General features: G+C 39.8%; 1 protein-coding gene across 2 annotated transcripts; it reads right to left on the bottom strand.

The window, feature by feature from the left end:
• Positions 1–287: 287 nt before the first annotated feature.
• On the bottom strand, positions 288–24,307 carry LOC104594209 (Nucleoporin, Nup133/Nup155-like protein). Of its 2 annotated transcripts, none has more exons than XM_088899221.1 (8): positions 23,944–24,307; positions 23,165–23,289; positions 21,230–23,071; positions 19,845–20,566; positions 18,221–18,373; positions 4,214–4,550; positions 1,648–1,711; positions 288–1,057 (listed from the first exon to the last, which is right to left on the bottom strand). In XM_088899221.1, exons 1-7 carry the CDS (start codon positions 24,123–24,125, stop codon positions 1,677–1,679), a joined length of 3,396 nt encoding a protein of 1,131 aa, XP_088755347.1. In that variant the 5' UTR covers positions 24,126–24,307; the 3' UTR covers positions 288–1,057; positions 1,648–1,676. The 2 variants fall into 2 exon arrangements, with proteins under 2 accessions (XP_088755347.1, XP_010252707.1); XM_010254405.3 differs by having other exon boundaries at positions 1,648–1,715.
• Positions 24,308–25,881: the final 1,574 nt, after the last annotated feature.

The raw sequence follows: 25,881 nt of genomic DNA on the forward strand, positions 1-25,881 counted from the left end.
GAAAATCCCAAGGCGAACGCCTCAAAGCAGCCAAATCTGATGGCCCAAAGTTCTGCAACAAGAACTGAAGAACTAGAGAAATTTTGGCAACGGGCATGCATCACTTTACCCTGGTTGTCCCTCGCCACACAAGCAATCCCAGCTTTCAAAGAATGTTAAGCAGCCCAATCTTTTGAATCCACCCAGAAGGTTAAGCGGGAAATGTGGCCACCAGAGTCATCAGGCCTCAGCGTTTACTTGTTTTTATCTTTTTCTTTTCTCCGCTTGTGGTGATTAACACTTAACACTTGGACGGAAAAGGTATTTAACTTCTATTGCTCAAACATACAGATGAGATAGGATTGAGGATCAAGATGACTTGTGAGTCTTTTCTCCTAGATCAATATTCCATTTCCCGGAAATGTAGTGAAAACGAGATGATAATAACTTTTCTGCTAATTAACAAGAGAAAAAATGCCTACTAATAGTACAAAATTTGACAACTGAAATTTAAAGGAATGACGTATCATCACCGCTCCATAGAAGAATCCTCCTCGGCCCTGATATCAGCTCCCAACTTACCCAACATGATCGCAGTCAACATTAGCTTACCTGCGTCGGGAAAATCCTTGTGCTGCATCAAGATCTCTTCAACAGAAGGAACAGGATCCTTCAACAAAGGAACCTCAAAGTCATTTTGCCTTAGTTGCAGCACCTCATCAAACCCTCCTTCATATGTCTCTGCTTTGGGTCCATAACACCTGTATGAAGCCTGAAAGAGCACAGTCTCTTGCAGAAACTGTAGGGTCACTTCATCACTCCAACCTTCAGCTAGAGATTCTTGGTAGAGATTTCCCCAATCATGCTGATCAGCAGCATTCTTCCAGCATTCCTCAAGAAGACTTCTGTTGAACTTTCGGTAAGAGGAGCTGGTCCAAGCGAAGACATCAAAAGCCAGTAAGGCAAGCTCTGGTGTTTGGCCCTTCAGGCACAGTTCAATCAGCTCCCCAGGAGGAAGAAGCTGTTTCCCAATGTCTTCCTTCTCTTTATTACCAGGAAGAAGCCTGATAATGTCCTCCTGCATCACAAAGAACCAGAGACATCATCTGGGAAGTGCATAAATGTTTAGCTTGATGAATATTATCTGGCCAAATATAATTTTGATATCATGCAATTAATCATCCAGGTAATTCAGCCATATCATAATATTCTGCCATAGGCCCATAGATATATCCCTGTTTGTCACATTTCAAGCAATAATTTCCTGAGTGGTTTCTTTCTTATACATGACAGCTGTAATGGCATGTTGTTTTGCTTTAACAAATCTAAGACTCCAAAAATTTCATTGTTCAGGAGCAATTTTGTAAAGCAATGGCACATCCTGCATTGGGTGGGAAAGCAATGGCACATCCTGCATTGGGCAAGATATGACCAGAAAAAAAAAAAAAAAGAATCACATATTAGATGTTGTCCAGTTGTTTCATGGGCTAGCCAACATCCAAGACACTACCTGCTTAATCTAATTTTATAAGTCCTGGGCAATCTGCACTGAAGATGAAGGACCATCTCTTTTTTGAACAAGACCATTATAGTGATTGAAAACAAGATAGGTTGGGAAATTAAGATATAAAGAACAAAGACAACTATGCCATCTTCTGAATACAACACCTGCAATTTCAAGATCTTTAAATCAGCCTCTATACGCTTTTTATTTGTTTCGAGCTCAGCATCCCTTCCTGTTGAGCATTCAACATCTGTTAGTGGTTTATTATGTAGCAAACTAGAGAAAGACGTAAATTTCATAAAAAGAATAAAAAACAAAGAATAACAATAAGTAATGACACAGTGACTTATACATCAAGATAACCACTCAACAGTGCAGATAAGATGCAAATGGCCAAATGTCAGTTTGATGTTGCTTACCTAGTGGTTACAGCTTCTAGACAAGCATCTTTTATGGCTGATGGATAAAAATAAGCCTTCAAAATGATTAGGGGATTGCGAGTTGAATGGATTTATCAAGGTAAAGGGTTGTTCCAGTGGTTTAAAATTTTAGAAATGCTGGTCCAGGCTTCTTAAAGAACACTTCATAAGGAGAAATATTGTTACTAATAAATATAAATATTTAAATTTAATTGAACGAGGGATTTCTTTAAGTTCTTACAAAGTTTTAATGTAGTATGTGAATTTATAAATAGGTCTGAATAAGTGTTTATGACTTCAGGCAAAAGGCTGTTGAAGACAGCTTTATCACATTAATTATAGATAAGACAGCTTCATCTCATTCTCCAAAAGTGACTAATAAACTGCAACACCAAAATCTAATTCATAGCACAAGAATAACATTAGATGACAAAAGACACACTAAAGGCTCTTGCTTCTTTTTGGGAGATTTTTCAAATCCCAATGTATAGCAGCATCTGGTTGGACATGGGCTTTGCATCCATTTTGCTTTTGTGTGTGTGTGTTTATGTTAACTACATCCATTCTGTTTTGATTAATGCAACTATGTGCTACCTTTTCTTTTCAAAAAAAAAAAAGATGGTCAAGAACTATATTCTCAAAACAGCAGTTGAAGTCCTCTGTACACAAGGCCTGTACTTTTAGACTACACAAATTTCCATAAATTGCTCTGAATTAAGAAATGACTTTCACCCTGGTTTAAACATGTTGACCCAACTTATTTTAGGGCCATCCTTAGTATGCCACTAAAACTGACTAGAGAGAAGACAAAAATAACAGCCAAGAGAGAATCAACAGTCTTTATTAGAGTTTTTGTTGGTCCACTGCATGCCTAGAAGAAACAGTTAAATGCACTGTTATGTCCTTTTTTGTACCTGAAATAATATCTATTTCCATGCATGTACACTTCGAGACAAATGTATGTAATCTAGTGTTTTAAAAGCACAAGGCACAAAAAAGGCACAGGGGCCAATTTGCACCTGAGATGCAAGGCGTATGCCTTTTTGAAGCAAGGCACAAAAATACAAAAAAAAAGCTAAAAAATGCCAGAAAATTCAAAAAAATTGCAAAAAAAAACAAAAATATTAAGCATAATATTAATAAAAATATAAACTTAAATTTTAAAATAAATGTTTAAAAAAACCTATTATCTAAAATTAAAATACATAAACATAACATGTAAAGAGTATTCAAATGAGAATTAAAAAATAAAATCAAACATATAAAACATTTTCAAGCATGTAAAACCCACAATCTCTTTTTTTCCTCAATTGCATTACTTCAAGTAGCTAATGTGATGTAAAACATATTACATTCTTATTTCTACAAGCCGCCTTTGTGCCACACCCCTCAAGGCAAGGCCAAACAAGTCCATGTTAGGGTCTTAAATTCTTAGTTCTCACACAAAAAATAATGATTTTATAATTTTAATTACTTTTTTAAGAAGATATTTTAGTAAGATGAATGAATGAACAACATTAGCAAATAGAGGGCTAGGTTCAAAAAAGAAAAAAGTGTCAAATTTTCAAAAAGCGCACGCCTGGGCTGAGGTGCAAGGCACATCAGGCATGCACATTTTGAAAGGGCTGCGCCTAGGACCTAGGCAAGGTGCATACCCTAAAATGCGCCTCGGCCGGGTGCCTAGGTGCGCCTCATTGATGTAATCTAGTTATAAGCCTAACTCCAACTCCAAAAAGAACTTAGATAAAGTGACAGAATTGCAGTTAGCTTTGGATTTAATAATTTACATTTGAAAAGATATCATCTTGAGCATTTCAGCTTGGATATTCAATTTTAAGGGACTGAATTATATAGTACATGGTGAATGCACTTCCATTTAAACCTCCTAAACGTTACAAACAAGTAAAAATGAAGTCATTCAATGAGAACTCTACATGTTTGTTCCTCTCTGCTCCACATGCAGGCAGGGGTTTCAGAACTGTAGTGTTACTAGATGACTGGTACAATGGGCATTAAACCATGACATCCATGAATGTCAGCAAAGCCCATTTCTTGCATGTATATGAGCTTTTGAACTATTACCACATAGTATATCAAACTCAGCCTCATGTCAGTTGAGCTATTTGTTTTGGCATCTACTGAGACAAAATAGACTTGATTGTATATCTCAACCTTAATCCTAATTCCTAGAAACAATAGATGAATGATCATCAAAGATACAGGGTGGCTGGATAGCAAACGAAATAAAGGTACAAAATAATGCACTTTTCAAGAGGAAAAAAATAACTAACAAATAAGTGAGATAAAAAACCTGCCATTACAGCTATCTTGGAGAGGTTAAGTAGACGTCTTCTTTCTGCCAAAGTTGGTTTCACTCTTGCACAGTCAGCATCCAGCTCTTCTTCAGCTGACGAAATAGGGGCATCATCTTCAGAAAGAGCCAATTTATGCAGAGTTTCTGAAGCTGAGGAGAAATGATTTAGGAATATTTGATGAAGCCACAACAGATTCTTGTGTTGTTTTAGAAAGGCAACTAGCTCCTCCTGGAATTCTTCCCCAAGCCTTAGAAGCTTTGCAAACTTCTGTTCTTCATACAATCTTTCAAACACAAAGTAACTAAACCCTCCTCGAGGCCCCATGCTCTCATGCTGTAGAGGGAAAATTTCCAAGGCATTCAGGAAGAAGAAATGTGTCACAAAGACAAAATCGGAATAAAAGAATGCAAAAGAAAGTGTCAACAATAACAGAAAAGTTGTCATCACAATCTTTAAAATCATTTTTCCTTCAATTCTGGCCAATGAGATTAGATACAGATGCATGCTACAAAATATGGAGAATCCCATTCTGGAAAATCCCTTCTAGAACGATTCATGTGGCAAAGTAGGGGTAGGAAGAGCAACAGGTTCAACTGTCACCATAAACAAAAAGAAGGAAAATTGGAGATATCTATAACATGCTCATGAAGTATGCCAATTCAGAATAAGGGAAAAAGCCAATCAACAACATAGTTTAGAGACAAGATGTGTAAAATATGATTCAAGGCTTGCTATCATCCTTGGGTTTCACATCAATGAACCAATACTTAAACAGAAGATAAATTTCCAACTGAAATGCATGAACAAGAAACTTTTAAGATATGTGGCTCTGCCACGTAGATTGCATTTTGTGGATTGGGAAAGGCTGAAAGGATATGCAAACCCTTGAAAGCTTGAGGAGGGTTATTGCTACCAAATTTGAGTCAAGGGAGATGGGATAGGAAGCTAGAAATCAGGTGCAGTCTTATAGAACATCAGTGTGGTCTCAGTTTTCCCAATGAGTTGCTTACAAGATAGAGGGGAGAAAGGTAAAATTTTGGAAGGATAGGTGGTGTGGGGCGCAGCCAATGAATGGAAGTATATTCTTCTTTGTTTTTGACATCTCAATATAGAGATGTCTGAGTTAAGGACTGCTACAAATTAATTAATAGGGATGTTATTTGATGCCCTCCCCTTGGAAGAAATTTCAATTTTGGGAGATGAATCAGGAATTGGATGTTCTTCTATCTCTTCAGCATGTTTGTCCTCAGACCTCAGGTAGAGTAGCAAGATAGAAGAGAGTGGCGGTGGGAGAGAGGTGCCTACTCTCTGTTAAATCTTTTTTTTAAGCTGCCAAATGAGCCAGTTGAAATTTCCCAATGTACAGTCTCTTGTTGTACATGGGCTTACTTTGATAGTGAATATAATACCATTACTTTACCTTTTCCGAAAAAGATATACAATGCAAGAGTCCCCTATACAGTGAGACATAATTTATTGGATCTGTGTCTAATGCATTTATATAGGATGGCTACTGTTTGAAGGTAAAGGTTATTTTAAGTGAATGAAATTTTATTAGAAAACTTCAAAATATCATCAGTACAAGCAACCCAAGGAGAGGTGCTAGGTGCACCCTCACTCAATCAATACAAGTAAAATTACATTACAAATTTACCCAATAAAAGATATCCCTGCTAACCCCTTGTTTTGCCAGCAATTCTGCCATTCCATTAGCTGATCTTCATACCCACTGAATATTTAAAATCACAGTCCTGGTTTTCCAAATAAATTTCTTCATTAAGTCCCTCCATGCCCATATAAGTGTCTCTGGTTTCTCTAACCATCCCACAACCAATTTGGAGTCCCTGTCAATGAACTATTTCTCCAAGTTCAAATCTTTTGCTATTTGATCCCCTTGGATTACAGCAAGAAACTCTGCTTCGGTGAGTTAAAAGGCACACACAGGCTAGGCACATTTTAGGGTAGGCGCCTCACCCAAGTCCTAGGAACAGCACTTTCAAAAGGCGCACGCCTGGTGCGCCTAGGGATGCACCTGATGTGCCTTGCGCCTTGGCCCAGGTGTGCGCCTTTTGAAAATTGTACATTTTTTTGCTTTTTTTAACCTACCGGATGGACCGGGGGCTTTTCCCCTGGACCCCCAACCACGCCCCTTGAGGCAAGCCCAAACAAGTCCATGTTAGGTCTTAAATTCTTAATTCTCACACTAAAAAAATAATGATTTTATAATTTTAATTGCCTTTTAAGAATATATTTTATTAAGATGAATGAATGAACAACATTAGCAAATAGGGGGTTCTCGGAGCTTTGGTGAGTGAGCGAAGCAAACAAACTGGAGCGAAGGCAATTAAAATTATAAAATCATTACTTTTTGTGTGAGAATTAAGAATTTAAGACCCAGACATGGACTTCTTTGGGCTTGCCTCAAGGGGTGTAGCACCATAGTTGTCAAGGCGGCACCCAGGCGACAAGGCACCCTTTGAAGCTCACCTCGCCTAATCGCCAAGCAGTTTTGTACTATGTATTGTAAAATACTTTTTTATTCTTTATTTTTTTTCATTATAATTATAAAATAGGCACTATTAAACTAAAATATTCATTTTGAGTGTTTATATACTAATTTGTTTTTATTATTTTCTTATTTGTTAGGATTTAATCAATACAAACATTGCTAAATGCTGTATTGAACCCTCAAAGACTTTAAAACCTGAAACAACAAGGAAGAACTTCAAATTTTGTCTAATCAACCCATTTTCTATAATAAGGGTTCAGCCCCTATATTTTTTGAATTTTCTTTTCCTTCTTTTTTTTCTTCTCATGAATATGTTGATTTTCTATACTTTAATATGAACTCTATACTTTTCTTATGAAAATTATGAATAATTATTAAGGAAATATGGCTATGGTACCTAGGGAACTACCCTAGGATCTATGTTTTCTATATAAACAAATCCATCGCCTAGGCAACAAGGCGCCTCCCCTAACGCCCAGCCTCACCTTGGTGCCTTGAAAACTATGCGTAGCACAAAGGCAACTCGTAGAATCAGGAATGTAATATGTTTTACATCACATTGTCCACTTGAAGTAATGCAATTGAGGAGAAAACAGAGATTGTGAAGGGGCGTGTCACAAAGGCAACTCGTAAAATCAGGAATGTAATATGTTTTACATCACATTAACTACTTGAAGTAATGTAATTGAAGAAAAAAAGAGATTGTGGGCTTTACATGATTGAAAATGTTTTATATGTTTGAATTTATTTTAAAATTTTCATTTGAAAATGCTTTACAAATTATGTTTATGTATTTTAATTTTAGATAATAGGTTTTTAAACCATTAATTTTAAAATTGAAGTTTATATTTTGATAAGCCCCATAAGAAGAATATCCCAGATGAAACACTTCAGACCCATCAAGCCCATTTGAAGGTCCAGAGAGTTGCAAGGGTTACTCCACCAATTACGTTTGTATACACACATCACCCACGTACTGAATAGAGGGATGTGTGCTCAGAGGTTGTTATGGGTTGTACGACCATGCACTATAAGACCAACCCGCATTGCGTGAATGAGCAGTGAATCATTTAGCAGAATCTCTCTCTCTCTCTCTCTCTCTCTCTCTCTCTCTCTCTCTCTCTCTCTCTCTCTCTCTCTCTCTCTCTCGCTCGCTCGCTCCCTCGCTCTCTCCCTCCCTCCCTCCCTCCCCCTCTCATCGGCAACTCAAATAGAGTAGGGTCTTAACAGTTGGTATCAGAGCCTAGCCACGATGCCAACCACCAGATCCATGTCGGCGGAGGAACATATTGATCGTATAGAAGGGGAAGTCCACCAGACCACCAGTGAGTTGAGGGAAATCAAGGAGACTCTCTCAGCTCTGGTAGGCCAATTCGAGCGAATCTCGGCAAGACCCAGAACCCCAGAGGCGGAAGGATCGAGCAGCAACAGCGTACGGCGAGGAGGAGCGTACCCAGTCAAGGCTGCTAAGATCGACTTTCCTATGTACTCAGGTGATGATCCCATTCCCTAGATTTACCGGGCTGAACGTTATTTCGACTTCCATGAGACCCCAACAGATCAGAGGGTCTCCATTGCTGCCATACACATGGATGGCGAAGCCATTATGTGGTACCAGTGGTACCGGAAAACCCACCCTTAGACCACATGGCTAGACCTTACTGAAGCATTGCGTGTGAGGTTCGGGCCTTCCGGGTATGAGAACTTTAATGAATCACTCTCCCAAGTGAAGCAGACTGGTACGGTAAGAGAATACCAGAAGGACTTTGAAAGGTTAGCCACCTGGGTTCATGACTGACCGGAGACAGCCCCGGTGGATTACTTTATAGGCGGCTTAAGGGATGAAATAAGAATTTAAGTGAACACCATGCAACCGACCACCTTGATGGCGGCAATGGGCCTGGCCAAGCTCCAGGAAGAAAGGTTGGACCAATTACAGAAGTTGGGGAGGCCAAATGGGCCTCAGGCGGGCCTGAATCAGAAAGAACCTTACCCAAAGATTGACCCAAAACCGAGACCTCTCCTACCAACCCCCACCACCCCCCACAAACCCGTTCCCTTACCAGCCCCACCGAATAGGAAGTTGAGAGCTATGACCCTCCCATACCGGAGACTATCATGGACCGAGATGCAAGCCCGTAGAAAGAAAGGTCTCTGCTACAATTATGATGAAAAGTTCATCCCTGGCCACAAATGCAAGGCCCAACAAATGTTCCTACTACAAGTAGAAGGGGAAGAGGAACCGGATACCCAGATGAAAGACCCGGGTATACAGAAGATGGAGGTGGTACCAGAGGAGGAATACTACGTCATATCCCTACAGGCTTTGGGATTCCCAGACGAAAGACCCGAGTATACAGAAGATGGAGGTGGTACCGGAGGAGGAATACTACGTCATATCACTACAGGCTTTGGCAGGTTATCAGGCCCCCAGGACCATGCAAGTGAAAGGGCTGATAGCAGGAAAGAATGTTGTTGTCTTGATTGACAGTGGGAGCTCCTTGAACTTTATTACTCCTCGGTTGGCTGATCGACTGGGGTTAGCAGTGGAACCGGTTTCCCAACTTGCTGTAAACGTGGCAAATAGCCACCAAATCACCTGTGATGGGAGGTGCAAGGCAGTGGAGTTGGGGATTCAAGGGTACCGATTTAAGGTGGACCTACATCCATTAGAGTTCACAGGGGCTGATATTGTCCTGGACATACAATGGCTACAATTGTTGGGCCCAGTGGTGTGCGACTGAACTGAGTTGACCATGCAGTTCACCCATGATGGTAAACCTTGTACATTGAAGGGGGTTAAAGCCCAGCCCATAGCCGCAGGAAGTTTGGAAGCCATCTTCAAGGCCTGCCAACATGACTCAACACCCTTGCTGATGAGTACGAGCTCAATGCATGCAGGGCCCACTCCAATCATAGGAAGTAATAACCCAACCCCTGACCAAACCCAGCAACTCCAATTACTGCTTCGAGCCTATTCGAATGTTTTCCAAGAACCCACTACACTACCACCCCCTCGAGTCCATGACCATCGGATCCCCATCCAACCCGAAGCTCCACCCGCCAATGTCAGGCCCTACCGCTACCCCCATTACCAAAGAGTGGAAGTAGAGTGAATGGTGACAGAGCTATTAGGCAAGGGACTAATTCGGCCCAGTGGCAATCCATACTCATCACCGGTGATTTTGGTGAGAAAGAAAGACGGGAGTTGGAGGTTTTGTGTGGATTATAGAGACCTGAACCGCATCACGGTCAAGGATAGGTACCCCATACCGCTGATTGAAGAATTGCTCGACGAATTGGGCCAAGCTAAGTATTTTTCCAAGATGGACCTACAGTCAGGCTACCATCAGATCCGGGTCCACACATACACAAAACTGGCTTCAGAACCTCAGATGGACATTTTTTTGATAACTGAAATGTGAATTCATTAATCAAAGAGAATAATCTGTTACAAGCATCCCTTGGAGAGGTGCTAGGTGCAGCCTCTCCTAGATGTTACAGTGAAACAAGAAAAAAAAAAACAAGAAGAAATTACAGACTTTCCTGAAAAAGCTCTTCCCTAGATTCTCCTTGTTTGGCAAGACAAACAGCAAAAACATTTGCCAACCTACCCACCCATTGGACTCTAATAATCATGTGTCTTGTTAACCATTTAAATTTTTTCATAGGATGAAATAAGATCCCTATAGCTCCAAGTAACTGAATTGGGGTTCTGCAGCCAGCCCACAATCACCTTAGAGTCCCCTTCAATCAATTAGATTTGTGAACATTACAATCTGGGCAATTCAAATCAACTGAACTGGTACCCAATTCTCTATTTTCTCATTACTTTCTGTTTATATTTTTCAGTGGTTTTCTTTCAACTTACTAGATTAAGATTTATTTAAGTTAAAGACATATTTATAAACCTTATAGAGTTTATCTTCTGTTATATACAGGTCAAATAGCCATTGTATGTGTAGGACTGCAACTCGGTCTGGGCTAGCCCAAAACCAACCCTAACCCAACTTGGAAAAAAGTTGGGTTGTGTTGAGTTGGGTTGATGATTGGGTTAGGGTTATAGTTGACATTTACTGATCTGACTTCACTTAATGTTGGGTTAGGGTTGACTCCTTGGACAACCCAGCCCGAACGCGACTCTACCATTGGTATTGTACATATGTATTATAGTCCACTACATACTATTAATGATATAATCCATTTGTCTTAACTTTTATCCCTAACCCTAATGATAAGTTGTTATTAGTGATCTTCATTCCGTAATTTTATGTTTTATTATTGTAAGTTATTCATGATTTTTTATTCTCAATAGGAGATCTGTAATAATTCATAGTAAACTCCAATCATTTGAAACATTTCTTCTTTCACTTTTGTACCGAAAGAACTAGGGGTGTTCATGGGGGGTTGCCCAAAACTGACTAACCATTATTAAAAATCGGCCAATTCAGGTTGATCAGCTTGGGTCAGTTTACCGGTTTGGTTGGTTGGATCAAAAGGTCTAAATTTAAAAAAATACAACAGTACTATTAAAAATTAAATTTAAAAAAATCAATTTACAATATAAAATATTTTAAACTAGGAAATATGGAAAATTTCCCAATTTTCCATATTAAAAAATTTTAATTTAAAATATAAAATACTATGGTCGGGTCGGGTCAGTTTTGGTCGGTTTACACATGGCCAAACCAAAATCAACCCAACCTCTCGGATTAACATAATGGCTGAACCAAAGCAGACTGAAAATACTAGAAAACCGACCAACTCAAGTCAGGTTGGGTCAGGTTGGTCAGATTCATCGGATTGATGAACAACCCTAGAAAGAATCAATAAAATCATCAAACAAGCAAATACCTATAACAAATATGGTCAATATATGATTTGGAAATAGCCTATCTGTGTAACTGCAGGGGTAAGGATGCATACATATATGAGTTGTCCCTCCCCAGACCCCACATTAGTGGCAGCCTTGTGCACTGGGCTGCTCCTATATATGATCATAAAAAATGAGTTTAGGTCTCCTAGTCAAAGAGGAAAAGAATTTGAGAGATTTTACGAGACTTTAAGAGGATGGAAGAAAAGTCAGATTGGGCCAACCTGAAGTCAACTTTGAGTTGAGTTGGGTTGGTTTAGGGTTGAGGGGTTTTAGGTTGGGTAGGATTAGGGTTGAGGGTTCAGAACCTCAGATTGGGTTAGGGTTGACCTCAATCCGACCTAACCTGGCCCAATTTGCACCCATATATATGTGAGTTAATTGGTTTTCAATTCAAAATCAATTTTATCATCTTAAGTTTTGATTGTCCTAGTAATAAACTTTGTATTAAACCGCCTATGCTTTTTTATCAGCAATTAAGCTGCCTAGGCTTTCACCCCAATTTCCATCTTTCTCTTTCCTAACCCTTGCTATGGAAAATACCTGGGACACAAATTATTTCCTCCCTTATCTTTTTACCTAAAAAAGAAAACATCTGTTGTATAAACTATAAAGTACATGAATTTAAAATGGAGTAAAATCGCTTTTTTTATATTCAAGTTTTAATGCATATACTTTTTATTTTCTTGACAAATTTGTAGAAATAGAAATAATAATAAAATTTACAATATGATTCATGATATTATTCAATTCAATCTTCCCTATGATTTATGATATGATTATCAATTATCATTTTTAGAATAATGCTCCAAACTCGGTCACCTTCCGAAACTCTCCGTTCCAAACCTACCTAAAAAATCCCATTGAAACTTTATAATCCTAAACTTGTTTTCCTTCACTCAGATTTTTTATGTTTTGGGACAAAGTTGCAATTTTTGCAGTTAAACCCTAAGATTCATCCTAACCTAACAATATCCTATCTTATTAAACCTTCTTAGTGTGAATAAACCCTAGTTGATTCTAGGTCAAAGTAGAGAAGAAGAAAGAAGAAAGAAAAGAGAAAGAAGAAGAAGAAGGAGAGGAAAAGAGTGTTCGGCCAGACTAGAAGAGAGAATGTAAAAAATCACTCTCCTAGCCGACCCACTTGACTTTTATTCATAAAACTTCAGTTACAAGAAAGACAATTTTGTCCCTCATAGAAGATGGGACACATAACTTAAACTCAGATACAATAGACCTTTCACTTTCAAGAAGATACACCAGAATGACCAAAATACCCCTGACTCGAGCATTCTAACACTCCCCCTCAAACTGGAGAGTATAAATCATATAGTCCCAGCTTGTTACAAATGTAATCTATTCTTCCCCGAGACAATCCTTTTGTGAAGAGATCTGCCCACTGATTTCCTGAGCTCACATGAGATGTAGTTATCACCCCACTTATCACTTTCTCTCTCACAAAGTGACAATCCACCTCAATATGTTTAGTTCTTTCATGGAAGACGGGATTGGATGAGATGTGAACAGCAGCTTGGTTATCACAGTATAGTTTCATGGGTTTGTCAATTGAGAAACCCATCTCCTATAGTAAGTTCTTCAGCCATACTAGTTCACATGTGGTATGGGCCATAGCCCTGTACTCTACTTCTGCACTACTTCTTGCCACCACTGTTTGCTTCTTGCTCTTCCAAGTTACAAGATTGCCACCCAGGAAGGTACAATACCCTGTGGTTGACCCCCTATCTGATATAGAGCCAGCCCAATCAGTATCTGTGTACCCTACTATCTCAAGAGTTCCTCCCTTTTGGTATAACAAACCACGACCTGGAGCACCCTTTAGGTACCTAACAATTCTCATAATAGCTTCCCAATGAGGAACCCGGGGATGTTGCATAAACTGACCCACCACACTCACAACAAATGATATATCTGGTCGGGTAATGGTCAGGTAGTTCAACTTTCCCACCAACCTTCTGTATCTTCCAGGATCATCAACTGTGCCTTCAATCGTTCCACACTGCCATCAAGAAGATGCTTCACTGTATAGACCCATTTACACCCAACAGTGTGCTTACCAGGAGGAAGGGTGGTGAGTTCCCACGTGTGATTATGTTGTAAAGCAGAGAGTTCTTCCATGGCTTGCCGCCACCCTGGGGAGGTAAGGGCTTCCTGTACAGTCTTGGGAATGGGAACTGATGAGAGTAATGATATAAACTTGCAATGAGAAGCAGAAAGGTGAGTAGTGGAAACATAGTCTGAAATGGGATGAGAAGTACAAGTATGTTTACCTTTCCGCAAAGCAATAGGGAGATCAAGATCTGAGGGAGAAGGAGTAGTAGCAGGATCTGTCGACAGGTGCTGAAGTGGAAGAGGGGCCGAAGCACTTCTGCGGGTACACTTGAGTAATCGGCGGCCTCTCTGTAGTAATAGGCATATGATGTGCATCTGCAGTAGGAATGGGAGCTACAGGAAGAGGGCCCACAACCGGAACTGGAAGATGAACCACAGAGGGAGAAGAAGAGACCCCGGCATCTGAGAAAAAAGAAACTGATTCAAAGAATGTGACATCAGGGCACACAGACGATTTACGAAACTTTGGATTATAACACTTATACCCTTTCTGAGTCCTTGAGTAGCCAAGAAAAATACACTTCGTAGCTCGAGCATCTAACTTGTCTACTCCAGGCCCCAAGTGTTGAACAAAACAAACACGGCCAAAGACTCTTGGGGTGAGAGGAAAGGGAGACAAAGTGGGAAACAACACGGAGAAAGGGGATTGACTTCCAAGGATTGACATGGGCATCCGATTGAACTAAAGCAAAAGGACTTGAGACACGACTATCAATTCTTGGACTAAATGAGACTCGATGATGTTTTCCCAACTGACATGACTCACAATCTAATGATGAAAGATGACTCAAGGAAGGAACTAGCAGCTTCAAAGCCTTGAGAGAGGGATGACCAAGTCTGCAGTGCCATTGGAGAGGAGTAAGAGACGACTGAAAAGCCACTGGGGGGCCACCACCATCAAGGTAATACAAACCACCTGCTTCATGCCCTCCACCAATCTTCTTCCCCGTCTTGAGATCCTGAAACACACAAGAAGAATGATAGAAGGTTACAGAACAATTAAGGGACTTGGTTAATCTGCTAACAGACATAAGGTTAAAAGGGAACTTAGGAACATATAAAACAGATGCTAAAGACAATGAGGAGAGATCAACATCACCAACACCACAAATAGGAGATGTAGAACCATTAGTAAGTGTAACTGTCTGAGATGTAGAGGAGCGAGAAAGGAAAGAAAATACATCAAGAGTCCCAAACATATGGTCCGAGGCTCCAAAATCAATGATCCAGGGTGAGGCTTTGGAAGCTAAACAAGCCATACCTGAATGGGCAAGTGTAGTTGTGTTCTGTTGAGATGTTTGAAGGAACTGCTCATATATTGCCCGTGGTACACTCACCATTTCCTGTCCGGAAGCACAAGCGGGTGTGGAGGGGGTTGGGACAGTTTGCTGGCTTTCAGTAATTGTGCTACTACTCTTAGATGTAGCATGGTTAGCCTAAGTGTTGGGTGGACCACGCAAATCATAGCAGAAATTAGCCACAATGTACACATTTTCTCTGAGCATTACCCCTTCCTTTTCCACGGCCTCCCCCCGACTCTCGGCCTCCAGTCCGGCCACTAGCCCGGTTAAACATGTGTCCACCACGGTTGCTTGGAGGGCCACTGCTGCCACCACCACTTCAAATTCCACAGCCACTCCCTTTAGTCACTACCAAACCAGATCTATCAGAGAAGGAAGAATGTTCCACCGGCTCAATGGATGTCCTCTTAAGACAGGCAAAAACTTCTTCAAGTGAGGGGAGAGCTGATCCCCCCAATATCTATGCTCTGACAGGCTCATACTCAACCTTCAAGCCCACATTTAACTCATTGCGAATGTTCCTCAAACTTGCATAATACTCTTCTAAGCTTTGACTTCCTTGCTTCAAATTGAAGTACTCTTGGTATAACTGATATACCCTAGTTGTGTTGTCTTGTCCAGAATACAACTTTTTAGCATGATCCCAGATCTCTTTGGCTGTATCTAGGAACATGAAGTTCACACTAATCTTTGGTTCCATGTTGTTCCAAAGCCATGTCATTATTTGTGCATCATCTTGTTCCCAATCACTAAACCCAAGAGAATCAGAGGGAGGTTTCTCCTCCCTCACATGTTTTACTTTCCTCTTGGCCTTCAAGAACACCTCCACAGATTTTGCCCATGGTACATAGTTCTCACCATTCAACTTGATGGATGTCATTTGAACACTTAGATAATCTGAAGAAAGCATGATGCCGGTTTTGTTGTCATTCCCATCTACAGTTGAAGCCATCTCAATTATTTCACCTTTGAATATACACCACAATCTCACACTCGTCACAAGACTTATCTCACTTATGATACCACCAACTCCACTTTCTTCAACTGCACATTACACACTACACTCTAAAGCTGAAATCATTCAGTCAACACATCAAACACTTGGACTGCACACTGCAGAACCATTTACCATCAACACACCACGGCTGAAATTACTAAGTCATTTCATCGAACACTTGTTCTTCATACTGCAGAACTGATTACACACAAAGTCTAGGGGTTCACTTTTAAGTATTTAGAATCATAGATATGTCAGCCACCACAACACAACCAACACCACACCACTGCTATCGTGGACATCAGCAGTCTACTACTCTTCTTTCAGCACACATGCGAGCAAGAAAAAATTGGAACATAACTGATATGTGTATCAGTTTCACCCAGCACCACAACAACTAACTTTTGAAGCACAAAAAATTAGCATTCACAGTCCATTTCTGAACACACGACAGCAGTGTCCATACCTGTATACGTCCAGCCCTCTTCGTACATTGAATAGAGGGTCTAGTATACCACTTCAACGACCACCACAGCAGCGGCCAAAGGCATTCTCACCTCTAGGGTCTCAAAACGGCAACTCCTTTTCAGCCCTTTATCGAGTCTTCAATCAGGTCAGTTGTAGGATGATGAAACCTACTGTGAAGCTGGCAGCGAACCCAGGAAGAAGACAGCAGCAAGAAAACACAAGACCTTATTGCTCTGATACCATGTGAATAAACCCTAGTTGATTCTAGGTCAAAGTAGAGAAGAAGAAAGAAGAAGAAGGAGAGAAGAAGAGTGTTCGGCCAGACTAGAAGAGAATGTAAAAAATCACTCTCCTACCACTTGACTTTTATTCATAAAACTTCAGTTACAAGAAAGACAATTTTGTCCCTCATAGAAGATGGGACACATAACTTAAACTCAGATACAATAGACCTTTCACTTTCAAGAAGATACACCAGAATGACCAAAATACCCCTGACTCGAGCATTCTAACACTTAGTTTCACCCTTGGGTTATAGTTGCCTTACGGCAATTGGTATCAAAGTTGACTATCCTACATCAAGAAAGGAGCACTAGATACAAACCTAATCTCTAGTATTCAAGCTAGCATCCCCATTTTCAATGTTATTTGTGTTTAATAAGATATATCAAGTTCAGGAAAAAAACTACTGTTAAATAAGCAAAACAATAGATTCCACAGTGTGACCAATAATATTTTATTTTTAGATGCAACAAAGAGGCCATTGCTAGGTACAATAACCAATGAGAAAGCAGGTTCAAATCTGAGAGTGGTCACTTCTCAAAATATTAAAAAAAAAAACGTGAAAAGTTTAAGAAGGTTTATAAGAGGAAAGCAATGAGGAACAACATAGATGTGAATCTTAAAGAACCTGAATGTTCAAGTATAAATCATCTGAAAATTTTTCACAGATATCTCCTCAAATAGTTGCATTGATGAGGGTAACTTTTCAGCAAAAAATAATGTAAGGGAAGAATCTGTTTTAGAGGAGTTTCAACATGATGTAAAAGATATGGATCTGGGTGATTCATCTTCTGTTAGAGAATTTAATGTGATTAGAGAGTTGGTATTCTAAACCATTTGGAGGGTGATCAGGATAAACAAGTACAGAATAAAACCATTAGAAGGGATTGATGAAGTAGATAGAGGATTTGTTGAAGATAGTAGAAAGTTGGCGGGGGTAGATGAGGTTGAGGAACAGGATCGTGGGGCCACTTTAGCACAGAATGATGAAGATCAAGAAGTGCCCCTAGATGAAGTGCCTTGGGCAAAACAAAATGTGGATTTGAAGAAAGCCATTGACAAAGAAACTAAAGTAGGAAAGCTCTGGGAGTGCTGTATCCAGGAGAGAATGAGGCCGAAAGAAGAACTTTTGGAAAGTTCAAAGAAAGAGAAAAGAGAGCAGAAGTTTTGGGGGAGGGGGGATGTTGTTGATGGAGAGTTTAGGATGTTATTTGGTTTTTTTGTGTGTCATTCCTTATCACCTATTTTGTATTTTCTTTTCTTTAAATGAATTTTTCTTTACTATCAAAGAAAAAACTCCTGCAATTTCACTACCACTGGAATAAGACAGGTTGTAGTTTCTGCAAAATACAAATAAATTAATGATAATATTAATAATAATTTGAAGGAAAACAAAATGCCAAGACAAAAGGCATGCTAGGATATCAAGATCTGTACTAATACCATAAGACTTCTCTGAAGTACTGTATCATTGAGATCACAGCATATGTTCCACAAAGTTTGGTAGCCCTCATGCCGTCTAGCAATGGATAATAACGGTGAAAGAAGCTCTCTAAACATTGGTTCCTTTTTTTCAACTGTCCCTTCATTTGAATCCTGCAACAACCAAAAACCTTAAGCTGAAACAAGAAAGACTTTGTTTGGTTAAAAGTCTAGTTAAGAATTTAAAAATTAAATGTCTACCTTCTATTGACATCAGAGATCATTAAAAATAAAAGCAATCAAATTATCAAGCAACATGAAATACAAAGATGAAAACCGCAATTTCACAGCTTGTGTGAACTTGAAAAGCTAAATTTTGTAAGCCACAAGGAGCAAAACATTGCTTTCTATAAGAATCCAAATGTTCTTAAAGGAACTTTAATAATTAAACATGTGCTGGCACAGAGTTTTTTGTATATAATTCTTTCTTCACAACTTAATAAATTTAATAAGCTACTGATTAAAAAACAATATGGGTGTCACTGCTGTATCTTTTCCCAATCAAAGAAAAGAAACAATGCTGTATCTTTCTCAATTTGGTGGCTGTCATGGGTGAGTAGAAACAGAAGCAGGATACTAATAGTGGAAATATATACCAACAACAATTTTCTGAGGCCCACCTTGTAGTATGCATCCAAGGACAAGTCAAAAGAGCACATCCAAATAAAATTTTCTTTAAAATTGTAATAGCATGTCATTCACATGAGAAATATTCATAGGAATGAAGTTTTTCCATCAGTTATAACCCAAAGCTCATTGCCAGTTTACCATATAAATAACACAACTTTTGTTCTTAATAAGTGTGATTAGCATGACCCTATTCCTCCAAAGCTATGTGGTTTTTCCCAGGGCCAATTGAAATGTCCTGACAGTAAAACCCACACCATCCAAAGTTCTTAATTGACATAATCTGGTACAGAACAAAGTTGTCAGACTTGGACCAGACCAGACAGTTGAACCAGGAACTTGGCAACATGGTGACCTTTCTGGGTCCTGGTTAATTGATGGTTTTCATGGTCAGAACAAACCAACCAGTTGGTTAACCGGTAAAACCTTGATCCAATGAGCATTCTGGTTTTCAGTCCAGTCAGAGTCTGACAACATAGGTACAGACTGCTAAAACAGTTCCATTTCTTGCCAGAAAGGGCCAATGACCAAACCAGTGGTAAGACATCAAAATTAGGGAATTCTGGAATAAGATCTGTAACATGCATCTTTGTATTTGCAATAGGCTAGTCTGTTAACTTCTTCATAAACCTTAGCATGTGCATGAAGTCATGAACAAGAAGATATTTTCCTGCTCAGTTCAAATTTCACACTAAAAAAAAAAATTGAAACTACAAGGAACTGCCTACTAGCCCAAGTATCAGAGGAGCAGTCTTAAAAACGATACAACCCATCCTCCAATAATTGTAAAGGGATATAAAGTGAAGTTTATGTCCAGATAACATGTACTGAAACTGAATGGGGCATGCAAAAAATTAATAGCAAATTAACATGAGTTTCCCTCACTGCTTGGCTGCACATGTATATAATGTCTAAAGGAACATACATGAAAATATTAAACATTTGATAACACAATCACCTTACACCTGGCTTCCACAAAACCCTTGACATGTAGATAAAGGGAACCAAGCAGCTTATCCCTCCTTGTCCAATACTCGTGTAACAGACCTTTATGCTCTTTTCCATGTTCAACTTTTGCTGCTATGGCACCAGTATATGCCTCTAGCAGATCATCAGTTAGCCCTTCTAAGCAAGAATGTAAATCTGGTTTTGCTGCTGAATCAAGCCCAGTTGATTCACTTAAAAGATGACACATGTAACAAGCTAAACTCCATAGCCCATCACGGACCACAGCTTGACAATACCAAGGCGCAATATCTGAAGGCAAAGGATACCAAGTATGATATTCATTTTTGTATTGCATTGCAGTCCTGATTAGAGTTGTGCATGCATTTGAGAGTTCACAAGCTCGCTGAATATGTATAATCCGTGGCTGTTCCCCACCAATTATATACTGTAGCTGATGACTTAAGCAATAAAATACTTCTTGTAGATCAGAAACTTTACTGTAAAATACTTCAGCATTGTCCCTATCCATAAGAAGAACTGTATTTCGCCGGGCTTTCTCACCAACTAATTGAATCAGATCCCAAAGAGAGCCAGCCATTGCATTTGGTGAACTAAAAGATGGAGAGCTGATCTCATTTGAACGGTTCTGGTTTATTGTATTTTGCAACTCCCTCAGCTGGATCATACCAGCAAGCTTTTCACCATGCTCCATGATAAGTTGCAATGAATACCCTGTCAATGCAACAGAATAATAATTTTTTCTGGGGCCTAGGTAATATTTGAAGCATCCTAGCAAGAAGAATGGCAAATAAATTTGTCATGAAACCCCTATAACTAGGATTGTCATCTGACAAATTAAAACTTTCAACTAAGACAGACCAAAAGCTGCTAAAAAAGACTTTCGGCAAGGCATTGAGCATATCAGTACTGGTCTTACCACCACCACCACCCTCAAAAGAGAATTAAAAGATAAGAACATAAACACACACAATAGACTTACTTTGTCTTTTCCACTTTATAGAAAAGCCATAGATTTTTTTCTTTTTCGTATTTTCTTATTGTTACATACTTTTTTTCTTCTACTCTTTCTCTTATTTTCTTTCTTGATTCTGAGACCCAGGTTGTGATTTTTAAAGGTAAACATGCTTAGATGCTTAGATACCTGGACACTTGGCATCCATGCATCATCTGCATGACTGATGATCTGGAACTTTTTTTTTTCTTTCTCAAGAAAGCAATTTACCGATTTTTTTTTTGATAAATGAAAGCAATTTACCAATATTTAAGTAGGCAGAACAGAAAAGGCCAGCATACAAGCACTCAATTCATAGAACATTAAATCGCCTAGAAAGTTTTTAATATGGAGTAATAGATACTATTGGGAGAAGGCCATACTCTGCCTGGAAAAAAGCTCCTCATGGCACTTAGATAATGCAAGAAACTGGAGAAACCTTTGATGTTTCTGCTGCTTATCCAAAAGCTGGGAGGACACAACAGACATAGCCACAATTTCAGCTCCTCTGGTTGTAGTCCAATGTTTAGCAAGGGTGTCAACAATTGATCTGCTTGTGCGAGCAAAAACATTTGCTTCTCCATCCTTTTCAAATGCTCCAAAGTTTTTAAGCTTTTCAAGTGAGCCATCCACCCTGCCAGACAAAAGAAATTCATGGAAGAGATGACCTAGTAAAGTTTCAGACTCTTCATCTTGAGCAACTCGGCGTGTGATCCCAGACATCAGTGCACTTTGTTTATCTCCAGTATCCCGTGCTTCAGAACTAGCCCTTCTAGGAGCAATGTTGCCTACCAATGACAGGTTCCTTCTCTCTTCTTCCATAGCTCCCTTTGAGCTTCCTTTACGTGACAAGCTTCGCTCAGGTGGTTCAACCCCACCAAGTAGAACAGCCTTCTCGGGTATTGCCCACACTCCTGCTTTCTCAGTTAGTACAACCCATGCACCCTCTTCATTAGCCTCCGTAGAAGGGAAGACTGAAGCATCCAGAACTTTTCCTGCATCGTAAGGCAAGTCAAACTGATAAAGCCGAGTTGAACTTCTCCAATATGTGGACACTGTAGCTGTTCCATCCCCAGAAAGTATGATTGCTGATCCAGAAGGCTTGCCTCCAACACGGAGTCTCATGGAAAACAAAAAGCCCTCATCTTCTACTCTTGCCTTTGGGATTATCTCTTGAGGGGGAGCTTTTTTCTCCAATATCCTCTCATGTATTGGTTCAACATTTTCTGAAGAAATATTTATCCCAGGTTTATACCTCATTGTCAGAAGTGAGTACTGTGTGTAGCTTGAACTGCACACCCGATCCTTACAAAATATAGCAACAAGAATGGTTAATTCTTTCCCCCAATCATCTACCTGCATATCTAGAGGCCAAATGCGCTTCTGGCCTGCTAGGTCCTTCTTAATGCCCAAATCACCATCAGTACCAATAATTTCATGGGACCACAGTTTTGAAATAGTTGAGTCAGAAGTAAGTTTAATATTGAAACACTGTATCTCATGGTCTGTCAACAAAAAGAATTGCCGATTGGATTCCTCTGATGAATGGAGTGGATAACGCCATGCAAGAGACCTTGGATACCCAGTCACAACAGGTTGATCACTAGCTTGACTGGATAAAGAATACAAAGATTGAGAAATATTTTTCTGGGAAATGCCAGAAGGACTACACTGAAATTTCCATAGCTGACCATCAGAACCACATGCTAGTGCAATACAAGCACGCGTACCAGGAAAAGGAGAAGCAATCAATGAGTTGAAAGAACTTCTTTCTTCCATGTTACTATTTCCCATCCTACCATGCTCCCGTGGCCAGTTCAGTGTGGTTTTCCCATCAGCATGTGAAGAATGAAACAGAGTTTCATCAAAAGATGCAACACTAATGACAGGAGCAGCCTCCCCTTCAGAGTAAATGTCAGGCCAAAATAAAACAGCATGAGTCTTCTGGTTACACATAACTATACCTACAGAGTTGCACTGTTCTACCATTTTGCTTTTGCTCTCACATGTACCATCCCAATTGACAGTACAGAGCATCCATCTATTACAGTGACTGGACTTTGTAGTAATACCCCCACTTTCCAGAACAGATGAAGGAAGCTCGAGAACAACACATTTTCTTGAAGCTGTTGGTGATAAGTAACTCCAGATAAAAAGCTGGTTTACACAGATTATCCAAGCCAGGGAGGTTCCCTTATCCATTCCTCCAGAAATCCATGCATGACCTGCCAGAAGAAAAAAGAAAGTTATCATAGCAAAACATTAGTGCTCAAGGAAGATGACAATATATAGGCTTGTCTTAGAGTAACTGTGCTAACCAGGAACAGTCTTATGCAGGTAACTGGCTTGTGCAGCACGAACTATTTGGGGGAACTCCCCAACATATACAGGCTCAATTGGATCCGCATCAGGCCCCTTCTCAGCCTTCTTCGCTGGTGGAATTCTGGATAAAAAGTTAAGATGATAACTAACACAATTACAAAACACCCAACGTGATATTGCAATATTTTCTCTTTTCATTAACATAGCAAATTATGGGCAGTAACCCCTTCTTACCTTTCCCCAAAAGCAAAGAAAAAAACATAGTTTAGCACTTCAAAATGAAGCTGGACATCATTATGGTCCAATTGATTATTGGTAATAAAATAGACAAACAGAGACAAGGGGAAAGACGACATGGAAAGAGAACCTCCTGTAGATTGGCATGTAAACAAAGACTACAGACTACAGAAACGTTCAAACTCGAAAATATACAAATTCTTGAAACCCTTAATTTAAATGTATAGTCCCCACTCTTATTACGTTCTTGTAATTCTTAGAACAAACAAACAGCATCCTAAAATTACCCAAACTAACAACTGAGAGGTGCAAAAGTTCCATAATGTCCTACAAATCATTTCTAAAAGCCAAATAAAATCTTCCGATGTTCAGATCATCAAACTTCATGAACTTGATTGAGAGTTTGTACCCCAACTAAATAAGTTATTTCTGATCGAACTCAATATAAGTAAAGATATAGTTCAATATTATGAGCGTTCGTAGTTCACACACTGAAAAATTAGAATCTGTTACTAGCAAAACGCTATAAACCTCATACCTAGCAAGAACTGATAATCGAGAAGCCCATGGCGCGGGTGTTCCGGTGCTCGGTCGGTTTGCGGCCGAAGTGCTCTGCCGGTTGTCGGAAAGTGGCGTTAAAGGAGAATCTGGCGCTGCACGAACTGGATTTCGATCTTTCTGAGAGTTGAAAGAGGATTTCTTCGTTGCAGGAGAGAACATGACTGAAATGGAACACAAATAGGTACAAGCTTTTAGGGTTTCCTTCCCCCGGGCATGGAGAAGATTGAAATGGAGATCAAAGCATAGGACGTTTGTGCTTTCGCGCCCTTTGTGATTTCCTTTAAAAGCTTGCGAGAGCTTCGAAGCTGCGGGTTGTAGGAGTGAAAGAGAATTTATTAGCGTTGGTGAATTTGAATTACTGAAAATGTGTTAAGAAATTATTACTGGGCAAATTTATTAAATAACCCTATTTAGTTAATTGACAAATTAAACGTTTAGGCTCCGTTTGGTTTGTGGGATGGGAACGAGAAAAAGGGAATATTCAAAAAATATTTCTTTTTTTCTCATATGTTTTGAGGGAAATAGAGGGATGGGATGAGAAAAATGTGAGATATCAGATCCCAAAATCGTGAATTTGGGGTCACACCAAAATTGTGTGACCCCAATGAAAAAATTTGAGAAATCACTACCACAAGTACTAGTGACGTCGAATAAAGGAGGGAGAGAACTAGTGCCTTCCCCGTTACCATTGGCGATTTGTGCAAGGGGCAGAGGAGGTGACAGTGGCAAGAAAACCAATGCAAGGGGTAGCGGCGATCTGCTACCTCCCCCTCCCCATTTGAACCCATAAGCAGAGCAATGGCGGCGGCACCCCCTCTCACCTACTCCCTTCCTCCCTCTCTCCTTTCTTCTTCTCTTTCTTCTCCTTCCGTTCATTGTCTAGTACCTCCCCTTCCCCATTTGAACCCAGAAGCAAAGCAATGGCGGCGGCACCCCCTCTCAGCCACTCCCTTCTATTGTTTGGTTATACAGACACATTCAAGAACTTGAGACTGAGGAGTGGAGGAAAATCAAATGGAAGTTACCGTTCATGGCATTGTTAGAGACGTCCAAGTACTGTAACGAGCGAAGGTTGGCGATAGGTTTGGCACTCCCTGAAATATTGCAACTTGAGAGGTCGAGGGACACAAGCTTCGTGAGCTTCTCCAACCCAGAAGGCAAAACTCTAAGATCGCTATGCAACAGGTTGAGCACTTCCAGGCGCAAGAATCCCGAAAGATGCACTTTGGTGAATCTGTTGTGCGAGAGATTGAGCTTCTGAATCGACGATAAAGATGAACCTGAAGCGTTTCTCGACATGGACTCGAAACCACTACTACCTCCGAGTTGATTCATCACGAGATTGACTTCAACAAGGCTCGGCATAGACCAAAACCCAACTAGAACAAACCCTTTCAATGAATTGTCGGAGAGATCAATATATTGCAATTGCATCAGATTCTGGAGAGAGAGAGAGAGAGAGTAGACAAAGGTGCAAAGCTTCTGCTCTTCCTGCAAGTGCTATGCTTGTTGGTTGTTGCATATATTCCTTGAATATTTTTATACAACAGTAATTGACCAAAGAACTAGTGCTTTCCACCGACGAATTACTATTCGTCTTCCTCTTGATAAAACAATGCTTTTCTCATTATTTTCCCATATATAAAACCAAACAATGGAAGTGTAAATTTTTACACTTTCCCGTTCCATCCCATCCCATCTTTTCCCATGTCACCCAAATCTTCCCACAAATCAAACGGAGCCTTATTGTATAATTATTGTTTTAAACCACCCCTATTGTTTCTCACAATTTTCAATGCCCTTAAATCGTATAGAAATGACAAAATATCCCCTTTGCCCTTGTTCTCTTCCTCATTTAACCTAATTCAAAAAATCTATTGTTCATCCTCCCCTTTCTCTCGACGCATGGCAACGA

Source organism: Nelumbo nucifera, chromosome 1, assembly GCF_055504915.1.
Source record: "Nelumbo nucifera cultivar China Antique chromosome 1, China Antique-T2T, whole genome shotgun sequence".
Lineage (NCBI taxonomy): Eukaryota > Viridiplantae > Streptophyta > Magnoliopsida > Proteales > Nelumbonaceae > Nelumbo > Nelumbo nucifera.